We start from the raw sequence: 11,735 nt of genomic DNA, 5'->3' as shown, positions 1-11,735 counted from the left end.
CCACTGGGGCCATACTAAAATGTTCAATTCTAAAATAAATGAGTAAAGTTAGTTTAATTCTAAGTGCAGCAGGGAGTTATTGAAGGCTTTTATGCAGAGATGCTATATAATCTGATTTTCATTTTTGAAATATCCCTCTGGTTGCTATGTGGATAACAGATGGGAAGGAAGCAAGGCTGTGAGTAGGAAAACCAGTTAAGAGGCTACTACAAAGCCCAAGTAAGAAATGATGACTTATGGGGAATTCCCTGGAAGTCCAGTAGTTAAGACTTGGTGCTTTCACTGCCATGGGCCCAGGTTCAATCCCTGGTCCAGGAACTAAGATCCTGCAAGTGACATAGCCAAAATATTAAAAAATTTAAAAAAAATTTAAGCGATGGCTTGGACTAGAAAGGTGGCAATAAGGATGAGAGGAGTGAATAGGTTCAAAATAGATTTTTCAGTTTGGGATCAGCAGTATGTGCTGAGCAATTGAATGTAGGGAATAAAAGAAAGAAATCAAGGATGGCACCTAGGTTTTTCACTTTTGACTTATTAAAAAGGTAGATAATGTTGCCATTTGCTAAGGTGGAGAAGACTGGTGGGGGCCCAAGTTTTGGTGGAAAAGGAATTAAAAGTTCTGTTTTGGACATGTTAAATTTGAAATGCCCATGAGACATCCAAGTAGGCAGTTGGCTGGACCATAGGCTGTTCATTTAATTGTCCAAACCAGTTGTGGTAGACAGAACAATGAACCCCCCATCAAGGGTGTCCACACACTAATACGTAAGAACCTGTAAATATTTACCTTACACAGCAAAAGGGACTTACATGATTAAGGATAAGGATACTCAGATGGAAAAACTATTATAGTTTATCGGGGCTTCCCAGGTGGTGCTAGTGGTAAAAAAACAAAACAAAACAAAAAAAAACTGCATGATCCCCTAGAGAAGGAAACGGCAACCCACTCCAGTATTCTTGCCTGGAAAATCTCGTGGACAGAGGAGTCTGGTGGGCTACCATGGGGTCACAAAAAGTCAAACATGACTGAAGCAACTTAGCACTTAGCATCTTGGTAGGCCCAGATAAAGTGGAAGAGGAAGGTGGAAGACAGACTCGAGGTTGCAAAATAAGGCAGAAGAAATGGGGAACAAGAAGGACTTGGCTGACTTTGAATACAAAGATGCCCAAGAGCCAGGAAATGGAGATTTCAGTCCTACAACCACAAGGAATTGAATTCAGCCAACAACCTGAATGAGCCAGGAAATGGACTTTCCCCCAGGGCCTTCAGAAAGCACTCCAATCTTGCCAGACACCTTGATTTAAGCCAAGTAAGACCTGTGTGAGACTTCTGACCTCTATAACAGTTAAGATGATAAATTTGTGTTGCTTAAGCCACTGACTTTGCAGTAATTTGTTACAGCAGCAATCAGTTCAGTTCAGTTCAGTCACTCAGTCGTGTCCGACTCTTTGCGACCCCAGGAATCACAGCACGCCAGGCTTCCCTGTGCATCACCAACTCCCGGAGTTCACCCAGACTCACGTCCATCGAGTCAGTGATGCCATCCAGCCATCTCATCCTCTGTCGTCCCCTTCTCCTCCTGCCCCCAATCACTCCCAGCATCAGAGTCTTTTCCAATGAGTCAACTCTTCGCATGAGGTGGCCAAAGTACTGGAGTTTCAGCTTTAGCATCATTCCTCTCAAAGAAATCCCAGGGCTGATCTCCTTCAGAATGGACTGGTTGGATCTCCTTGCAGTCCAAGGGACTCTCAAGAGTCTTCTCCAACACCACAGTTCAAAAGCATCAATTCTTCGGCGCTCAGCCTTCTTCACAGTCTAACTCTCACATCCATACATGACCACAGGAAAAACCATAGCCTTGACTAGACGAACCTTTCTTGAAACAGAAAACTAATATACCAGAACATTATTGATAATTATGTCAGGATACAAAGCAAACCTGGGCTGTCCTGGCCAAACAGGACAAGTCTGGAGCTCAGGAGGGAGTGGTGGCTGGAAGTAGAAATTTGGGTGTGGTCAGCAGATAGATGGCATGTAAAGCCAAGAGACTGAATGAGACAACCAAAGGAGGAGATGGGAAGAAACTCCTGGGGGAGGAGGTGTGTGTGCTAAGTCACTCCAGTCGTGTCCCACTTTTTGCGACCCCATGGACTATAGCCCACTAGGCTCCTCTATCCATAGGATTCTCCAGGCAAGAATACTGGAGTAGGTTGCCATGCCCTCCTCCAGGGGATCTTCCTGACCCAGGGACCGAACCCACAACTCTTAAGTCTCCTGCACTGGCAGGCAAGTTATTTACCACTAGCACCACCTGGGAAGCCCTGGGGGAGAGGGAAGCAACAAGAAATGACATTGAGATGTTAGCTAAGGAAAGGCCTCGAGATGTAGAGGAGCTGGAACTCTTGTATTCTGCTATTGGTACAATCATTTTTAGAATAGTCTGGAAATTCCTCAACTGGTTTAACATGGAGTTAACCATATGACCTAGAAATTCCACTCCTAGGTATCTACCCCAGAGAAACGAAAACATATATCCAAACAAAAACTTGTACAGGAATGTTTATAGCAGTATCATTCAAAAAAGACAAAAAGTGGAAATGACCCAAATGTCTATCAACTGATGAATGGCTAAACAAAATGTTATATAGACATACAATGGAGCTACTTAGCAATATAAAGGAATTGACTATTGACACACACACAAAACACATGGGTGAATCTCAGGGTGTATATATACACACACACACATATATATATATATATATATATATGTATATACACACACACACACACATATATATACATATATATATAAAGTGAGAGAAGCCAGATGCCCCCATCCCCAAAAGAATGGTATCATACTATATGATTCCATTCATATGAAATTCTAGGATATGCAAACTGATCTATAGTGATAGAAAGATTAGTGGTTGCTTGGGGAGGGATTACAATGAGGTTCTAGAAAAACTGTGGTGATGGATAGGTTCACCATCTTACCTGCAGTGATAATTTCATAGGTGTTTATGTATGTTAAAAATTTTAAATATGTAAGTTTCATTGTATATAATTATACCTCAATAAGACTGATATTTTGTTTTATCTGAAGCAGTTATCCAAGGCTGGAATATATCAAACACTTTCTAAGTCTGCTCAAAGGGGCCCAAAACAAAGCCCTTGGGTGAGGTGGAGGGGCTTCAAATGCTAAGCTGCGGAGTTCAGGATTGATCCACTAAGCAGAAGAGAGTCACTGGTTTCTTGAGCAACATAGGTGATGTGATGAAAACTGGATGTGAATAAGATTGTTCGAGAAGCTGAAATAGAAATGAGAGATTAAAGACAGGAAGACTGGCCAGCAAATGAGGAGAACTATTTTCTCCTTCACTATCACACTGGTTGGGCGGTTTGGTTTTTTGTTGTTTGTTTGTTTGTTTGTTTCAGCTTCAGGCTTACAGGATATTAGTTCCCCGACCAGGGACTGAAACTGGGGCCTTGGCAGTCAGACTTCTGCCAGGGAATTCCCAAGTGGCTCATGTTTTAGAAAGTCGTTTTTTTGTTCAGTTGGAGTCTACCTTCATGATACTTCTACCAGCTGCCATTGATTCCACACAGGATGTCTAATTCTCTTCCATCTGACAGTCCTTCAATTAGGAAGAAAGTCATGATGGCCTTCCTTCACCCAAAGCCCTTTCCCCGTTAAATATCTCTTATTCATTCAGCCATTTCTCATATGACATGATTTGAAGGCACTTCACTTTCCTAACTGTCTTTTTTAAACATGTCCCAATTTGTTAATGTCCTCTTAAAATGGCATCCAGAAGTGAGCACAAAGCTCTATGGGCCAACAGAAGAGCCCCAAATGGGACTGAAAGTCCCCTGATTTGTTCATGACCATCATCTTGACCCATCTCAAGACTCATTAGCATTTTTTGGCATTGCCAACTTACAGTCAACTAAAACCCTCAGTTCTTTTTCACACATGCTCTAGCTCCTTATCCTTAAATGTCCTGCACTAAACAGAACATTAGAAACCTTTATTGTGGCCCCTCCCATTTTATAAGCCTCTGTTTATTCTGGACTTTAGCCCTTCTGACTCAGTTCCTAGAGATTTGTGATACTCTTTAGTCTTTGTCCTTGGAAGTCATCTATATACGTACTTTAAAAATTTGAGCTCATCAGAGAAGAATCTGGAAGGACAGCTTAATTTACTAAATATCTCTCCTTTTTTAATTTCTCATTGGAATTTTTGCAAATTGTATGGATCTGAATTTTATCTTTGGAATCTTTCACCCTCCTGAGCTATCTTTCTATTTGGAGTTTGAACAAGAGATCATATTTATCTTTTCTTTGATCCTTTTGACTTTTAAAACTCTCTCTCTCTCTCTCTCTCTCGCTCACACACACACACACACACAGGTTAGTTAACCTATCTGACTATGCCCAGCATTCCTTTGTTTAACAGATCCAGATCAGTCAGTCTTGGTCTGTTTCCTTATGATTCTTGTCGCTTTCACTTTACAATGAGATCTTCCTTACTTATTATCAGGAGTAAGCCTAGTTTAGCAATTTCCCTCATTGCTTCTTCAGTTTTCTGAGAACTATAATTATCAGCAAGAGAGTCAAGTATTTATCAGTGTGTTGCTATCAGAATAATGAAACCTGTAGCAGATACTCAGATGGTTTTTGTCTCTGATCAACATTTCTCCCCAAGATGATGACTTCATGAAGTACTATTCATAGCTTTTATCTATATGGGCAGTCTCTTGTATGCTTTCACAATGACAATCACTTTCATTTCTCCCTTTCATTTTCATGGAATGCTTTTCACCCTCCTACCAATGAATTACTGGCTATACTTTCTTGATATATTACTACTCTGCTCTCCTACATGGTATCTCTCTGAACCAGGTTTACCCTTCTTTTTACTGATGCCAGTCAGAAGTCCCATTCTACCAAGTTTGAACAATACCTAAAAAATTGTCTTTTCTTGCTTGTATTAACATTTTGCATTCACTTTATTACTCATATGGCGGGTGTGTGAGTACACAGATAACTGAGGCATTAAGTATCATTTCTGACCTTCTTCCTTGTTTTTTTCTGAGAGAGTAGGCACTGCCTTAGCTCTGTTTTCTCTTCCTTAATTCTATGTGTATACTACACAACTTCCAGAAACATAGTAGTTACTAAGAGCTTCTGCTATGTTTCAATGAAGGCATTTCTTTTTAATGAATTGACTAGTCTATATCATTATCAACATCATCATCATTATCATTGACATTAGTCCCTGTTTCCCTGGACTCTTGCTCCTGGTTTCTTTTCTTTTTCCTCTTTTTTTTTTCTTTTGACTTTTTAATTTTTTTAACTTTCAGAAATAAAAATGTTGCCCACACACACACACACAAAAACAGTATAAAGAATTTCCATGTATCCTGCACTCAGCTTCTTCAAATGGTAACATTTTACATAACCATTGTAACTAAAAATAGTTGGTAGAATATTATTAACTAATCTACAGATTATGTATCCAAATCTCACCAATAGTACCACCATGTCCTTTTTCTGATCCAGGATCCAATCCAGGATCACACATTGTATTAATCTGTCTTTCTTCTTAGTCTCCTTTAATCTGTGACAGTTCCTTAGTCTTTCTTTTTCTTTCATGACCTTGACACTTTTGAGAACATCCAACTCCTTTAAGTACACCTGGTCATAGGCAACCAGGAGAGCTCCAGCTCACAGTGGATTCAGCAAAATACCAAGTCATGGCATGGAGTCACTCTTAAAAGTATTTCACCTTTAGTAAAACTATACTTAAGCACCCAAAGACGACTGCTGCTGCTGCTGCTGCTGCTGCTGCTAAGTCACTTCAGTCATGTCTGACTCTGTGCGACCCCAGAGACGGCAGCCCACCAGGCTCCCCTGTCCCTGGGATTCTCCAGGCAAGAACACTGGAGTGGGTTGCCATTTCCTTCTTCAATGCATGAAAGTGAAAAGTGAAAGTGAAGTCACTCAGTCGTATCCAACTCTTAGCGACCCCATGGACTGCAGCCCACCAGGCTCCTCTGCCCATGGGATTTTCCAAGCAAGAGTACTGGAGTGGGGTGCCATTGCCTTCTCCAACCCAAAGACTGAGAAGGGGCAAATTTTACGTAATTATTTGATCATCTTTTTGTGGAGAGTGAAATATAACAGAACAGTAAATGTGGAGATCCTTGAAACAGTAAAAGAGCTTTGGAGTAGAATATGGCAGACACATCATGCTCAATGGAAGTAGCAGATGTGGCCAAGGAAAGGCTAAAAAAGAAAAGGGTACATAAGTGATAGCGAGCTGGGTCAGAGTAATTAATATTTGAATAAAAATGCATTCATCAGAATGTCAAGAGTTCAGACTAGAAAGGTTTTGAATTGTATAGTGAAATGCATTCTAAAACCACCTACCTCTAAACAAAATGCTGTTGATGTTTTGTTTTCACTGTTCATTCTCTCACCAGTAGAGGTAGACTGGCTATCACTTTCAGAGAACACACTCTATCATTGAAACTGCACAGCAAGGTCATTTCTGTATCCAGCTGCATTTCTATTATAATCAACTAATGAGAACCAAGTGGCCTCTCCAGAACACTGGTCAAAGATAGCCCCCAGGATCAACAAAGCTGGAGTGAAAATTGCTCTTCTCTGAACATGTGCTGTGTGTGCTCATCACTTTGGATTGCTCGGGTTCATGGAAAGACTAACGAATTGCAAAGTATACTTAGAGGAAGAACCTGACATGCCCAGAGGAATCTTAGAGTTGGGTCCTTTAACAGGCAGATCTGGAGAAGGTGGGAGAGGGCAAGAAATTGAGTGGCATGCCATCTATGTTTTCAGTGTGCTGGGTACCTAGGGCTCAGCTACAGTGGGTGTTTTCAACAGTTATTTTTGTAAACATGGCTGTGATGATTTAAACATAGGATTTGTGAGGGCACCTTCAGCTTCTGTTCTGAATCTGAGGAAGGGCATTCAAGCTAACAAGTAGGTTTGTAAGGACATGTGTGGCAAACGTTTTCCCAGTGCAGAGATTAAGGGAGTCAACAAGCCCTTGTCTCTTGACAACAATGGGTGTCAATCTAGTTCTGTCGATTCCTCTAAACTTTTCTGGAGATTAGCAATCCATTCAATGCAAGAGTACTTTACCTGGGCCCAGAGACCCAAATACCAATCTAGTTCACACAACCCCTTAACCTTAACGATATACCCTCTATGCTTTGGCTTCTGGCTCAAATAAAACCCTCCAGCCCAGTCCTTTTGAATGTTCCTCTGCCAATTCCCAGCAAGATCTTTGCTAAACTGCTTTTGCAAACAGGGGTCTGGGGCACGCGGACAGTGTCCCAGCTCTGCTGCTCCTCCAATTTCCTCTGGCTTCACCAGCGGTCCCATCACTTCATGGCAAATAGATGGGGAAACAGTGGAAACAGTGGCTGATTTTATTTTTCTGGGCTCCAAAATCACTGCAGATGGTGATTGCAGCCATGAAATTAAAAGACGCTTACTACTTGGAAGGAAAGTTATGACCAACCTAGAAAGCATATTAAAAAGCAGAGACATCACTTTGCCAACAAAGGTCCGTCTAGTCAAGGCTATGGTTTTTCCAGTGGTCATGTATGGATGTGAGAGTTGGACTATAAAGAAAGCTGAGCGCCAAAGAATTGATGCTTTTGAACTGTGGTGTTGGAGAAGACTCTTGAGAGTCCCTTGGACTGCAAGGAGATCCAATCAGTTCATCCTAAAGGAGATCAGTCCTGGGTGTCATTGGAAGGACTGATGTTGAAGCTGAAACTCCAATACTTTGGCCACCTCATGCGAAGAGTTGAGTCATTGGAAAAGACCCTGATGCTTGGAAAGATTGAGGGCAGGAGAAGGGGACGACAGAGGATGAGATGGTTGGATGGCATCACCGACTCGATGGACATGAGTTTGGGTGGACTCCGGAAGTTGGTGATGGACAGGGAAGCCTGGCATGCTGCGGTTCATGGGGTTGCAAAGAGTCGGACATGACTGAGTGACTGAACTGAACAGAACACCGGCAAAGTTCCAGGCCAGGGCCAGACGTAGGGTGAGGAGAGTGAGGCACTTGCCCGGGCGCCAAATGTTAGCGGACACCAAACAACTCAGGAATCAAAATGAATGATTCTTTTTAATGCACCATTTAAAAAATCTAAAGGAATGCAAAAATCCTTGATGAACAACATTTCAAATTTCTGAATAAAGACAGGCTCCCTTCTTGCACTGGTAGGGCCCTGCCTCACTTGCCTCACCCTCACCCTAGCCCTGGGGCTCCAAATAAACTTGATTTACAAAAACAGGCGACCAACCAGCGCGCCACAGTTTATCTATATGAGTTTTTTAAAATACTGCATTCAATATTATTTCTCTTGACAACCAAATTTGGGTAGTGGGGGGGGATGTTGTTTGTTGGTTCTTTGGGGTCCCCTTAAATACCGCGCCTCACCCAAGTCCAGGCACACCGTGACCTCTCCCCCTCCGCGCCCCGGGGCCTCCCCTGGGGTCCCGCGTCCTGGTCAGGTACTCTGGGGCCGCCGCCTACTCGGGCCGGGTCAGGTGCTACGGGCGAGCCCTGGCAGCGCGGAGGGCGGCCCCTGCCGCACTCCTCGGCTCCTCCCTCTGCGCGCTCAGCCACTCAGCGGCCCCGCCGCCCCGCGCGCAGAGGCTCAGCGCCCGCCCCCGACGCCGGCCGCCCGGGCGCCGGCTCCCCCTATATAAATCAGCCATTTGCTTCGCTCCGCCCCAGAGCCCCGGAGTCCAAGCCGGTTCCTCGCCGATCTTTTAGTCGTCCGCTTACTCTTTCCTTCCAAGATGACAGATGCCGCCGTGTCCTTCGCCAAGGACTTCCTGGCAGGTGGAGTGGCAGCGGCCATCTCCAAGACCGCAGTCGCGCCCATCGAGCGGGTGAAGCTGCTGCTGCAGGTACGTCTCGGGATCCGAGAGCCTGACCAGGAAGTGGGGGGAGGGGCCGCGCGGGAAGCGGTGGTCCCAGGCCTGGGGGGGAACCAGCCCTCGTGATCTGCCCAGGGAAGTGGCAGCGTGGGAGCAGGGGTGGCCGCGGGGTAGGACCAAAAGCCAGACTTGAGAGAGGTGTTTTAGTGATCTGAAGTTCAGGATCTCGGAAAGGGTCGGGGGCGGAGGGTGGGCGGAGGAAGACCAGGGCCTGGGCATCCCAGAGCCAGCGAACTCGGATGGGGCAGCCCGGGAGTGACTGACTCCCGGGCCTTGGGGTCAAGGGCGAAGGCGCTGAAAAGGGGGACACCTGCTCGTACCGAGCACGTCAGGGTCGTGGCAAGGAGATAACAGCCTGGGGGAGGCCACGCGGCCGGTGGAGCGGCCTCGCAGCCGGCAGCCGCGCTCAGACCGGCCGGGCCGGAAACCGGCGCCGGGAAGCGCGTGTCCCTTGTGCTTCTGCCCCCGCGCAGCCGCTGGCGCGTTCCCGCGGCCTGGTGGCGCGCTCTGCTACTCCGGCTCTAGAGGGCGCGCCCGCACAGGCTGACGGGTGGTGGCCCTCGGGTCACCTCCAGGAGCAGGGGACCCGAGCGGGAGGGAAGCTGCTCCCAGGGACCTTAGGCGAAGACCACAGTCACCAGGGTGACCGCGCCTGACGTGGGACTCGCCCTAATGTCTCTGAACCAGGGTCTGAGATAATGACCTTTCTCCCAGGTCTAAAGGTCACGGCTCCGCTTGAGGGTGGTACCTCCTCACCCAAAGGGGTGGAGGTTTAATGCTTCTAGCTGTGATGGTGGCAGAAGGTTAGGAGGGTCCCACCTGTGGGACCCAGAAGACCAGACTTGAGGCAGGCGGGAGCCAACTAACCTTTAAGGGTGTCCGTTGAGATGCTGTATTCTCTTCACTTCTCGTGATTATCACTCTTTCTGTCAGGTGCAGCATGCCAGCAAGCAAATCACTGCAGATAAGCAGTACAAGGGCATCATAGACTGCGTGGTTCGTATCCCCAAGGAGCAGGGAGTCCTGTCCTTCTGGCGTGGTAACCTGGCCAATGTGATCAGATACTTCCCCACCCAGGCTCTCAACTTTGCCTTCAAAGATAAATACAAGCAGATCTTCCTGGGTGGTGTGGACAAGAGGACCCAGTTTTGGCGCTACTTTGCAGGGAATCTGGCATCAGGTGGTGCCGCCGGGGCCACTTCCCTGTGTTTCGTGTACCCTCTCGACTTTGCCCGTACCCGTCTAGCAGCCGACGTGGGCAAAGCTGGAGCTGAAAGGGAATTCAGAGGCCTCGGTGACTGTCTGGTTAAGATCTACAAATCTGACGGGATTAGAGGCCTGTACCAAGGCTTTAACGTGTCTGTGCAGGGTATTATCATCTACCGAGCTGCCTACTTCGGTATCTATGACACTGCCAAGGGTAAGTTTGCCCGTGGGCTTCAGAACTGTCCATGTGAGAATGTTTAAAGGGTTGTCTGAAGGCAGCCAGGGTCACCCCGTACAGCCCTTTGTGTGCAGAGATGTTGGGGGTGGGGATGTGCAAAACAAGTGAGGAAGAGTCTGCTTACTGGTGAAAGTGTCTCTCTCCTATTCTCAGGAATGCTTCCAGATCCCAAGAACACTCATATCTTCATCAGCTGGATGATCGCACAATCAGTCACGGCAGTTGCTGGGTTGACTTCCTATCCATTTGACACTGTGCGTCGCCGCATGATGATGCAGTCAGGGCGCAAAGGAAGTAAGTTCCACTGGAGCAGAAGATACAGATGTGGGCATGGCACATGGGCACCCATGCCTGCCTTTAAAAATGGCAATCTGTTGAGATCCCAGGTGGGGTTGATTGGTCTGTGGCCACTGCACAGACTCCTTTCAGCGGGCCCTTTGGTGCCTATGCCTAAGGGGGCTTGCCTGGTGTTAGAGGTTAAGGCCAGCAGGTTGTCTGCACCTCCCTGTTGTCCTTTAGTCACCATGTTAAGACTGCAGTATTGGCCACACTAATGTGTAAATGTTGGATTTTGAAAAACTGACGATAGCTCTTAGAGGTGGGGCTCTGGGTTAGTCTAGTTAAACTTAAGGACTTTTCACCTCAGCCTCGGGTCACCAACCCTTTGTCTTTGTCCTTTGCAGCTGATATCATGTACACAGGCACGCTTGACTGCTGGAGGAAGATTGCTCGTGACGAAGGAGCCAAAGCCTTTTTCAAAGGCGCGTGGTCCAATGTTCTCAGAGGCATGGGCGGGGCGTTTGTGCTTGTCCTGTATGATGAAATCAAGAAGTTCACCTAAGTTATTTCCTAGTTTTTCTCCTGTGACTAGGCATGTTGTATTATATAACATATCTTGAGCATTCCTGACAGACTGTTAACTGTCTATTTATCAATGGCAACTATTTACTGGTTGAAAATGGGAAGCAATAATATTCACATGACCAGTTTTCTCTTAAAGCCATTTCCATGATGACGATGGGACCCAATTTTTTTATTTCAGTCACTCCTGGCAAATAACAAATTTGAAGAAATAAAAAATACCTGGAATAGTTTTGTTTGTGGTTTATTTTCATTTAAAAGTACATTAGATAATTTAGTAAGGGCTACATTTGAGTAAATGCTACCTGTTTAATAAATGCTGCAGTATATCCTGAGGTGATGAGCTTTCTTCTAAAACCAATCTTCAGCCATCCACTTAGCAAAGAATAGCTTGTCTGTGTGACCCATCGACGTTGCAGACCCAGAGCAACCGAAAAC

General features: G+C 45.7%; 1 protein-coding gene across 2 annotated transcripts; it reads left to right on the top strand.

Moving 5' to 3' along the window:
• The first annotated feature begins 8,784 nt into the window (after positions 1–8,784).
• SLC25A5 (solute carrier family 25 member 5) lies at positions 8,785–11,527 on the top strand. Of its 2 annotated transcripts, none has more exons than XM_086389831.1 (4): positions 8,785–8,962; positions 9,932–10,412; positions 10,590–10,730; positions 11,120–11,527. In XM_086389831.1, the coding sequence occupies exons 1-4, from the start codon at positions 8,852–8,854 to the stop codon at positions 11,275–11,277; spliced, it is 891 nt and encodes a 296-aa protein (XP_086245957.1). In that variant the 5' UTR covers positions 8,785–8,851; the 3' UTR covers positions 11,278–11,527. The 2 variants fall into 2 exon arrangements, with proteins under 2 accessions (XP_086245957.1, XP_086245956.1); XM_086389830.1 differs by having other exon boundaries at positions 9,926–10,412.
• The last annotated feature ends 208 nt before the right edge of the window (positions 11,528–11,735 follow it).

This window comes from Bos grunniens, chromosome X (assembly GCF_055505025.1).
Source record: "Bos grunniens cultivar Pamir isolate PY7600 chromosome X, Bosgru_T2T1.0, whole genome shotgun sequence".
Classification (NCBI taxonomy): Eukaryota; Metazoa; Chordata; class Mammalia; order Artiodactyla; family Bovidae; genus Bos; species Bos grunniens.
This window is presented reverse-complemented; position numbering and strand designations above follow the sequence as displayed.

Bases quoted from the DNA above. Each gene is read 5' to 3' on its own strand.
- SLC25A5 (XM_086389830.1), top strand. From the start codon at position 8,852: ATGACAGATGCCGCCGTGTCCTTCGCCAAGGACTTCCTGGCAGGTGGA. The intron at 10,413-10,589 runs GTAAGTTTGCCC...TCCTATTCTCAG, and splicing joins TATCTATGACACTGCCAAGG to GAATGCTTCCAGATCCCAAG. The intron at 10,731-11,119 runs GTAAGTTCCACT...TGTCCTTTGCAG, and splicing joins GCAGTCAGGGCGCAAAGGAA to CTGATATCATGTACACAGGC.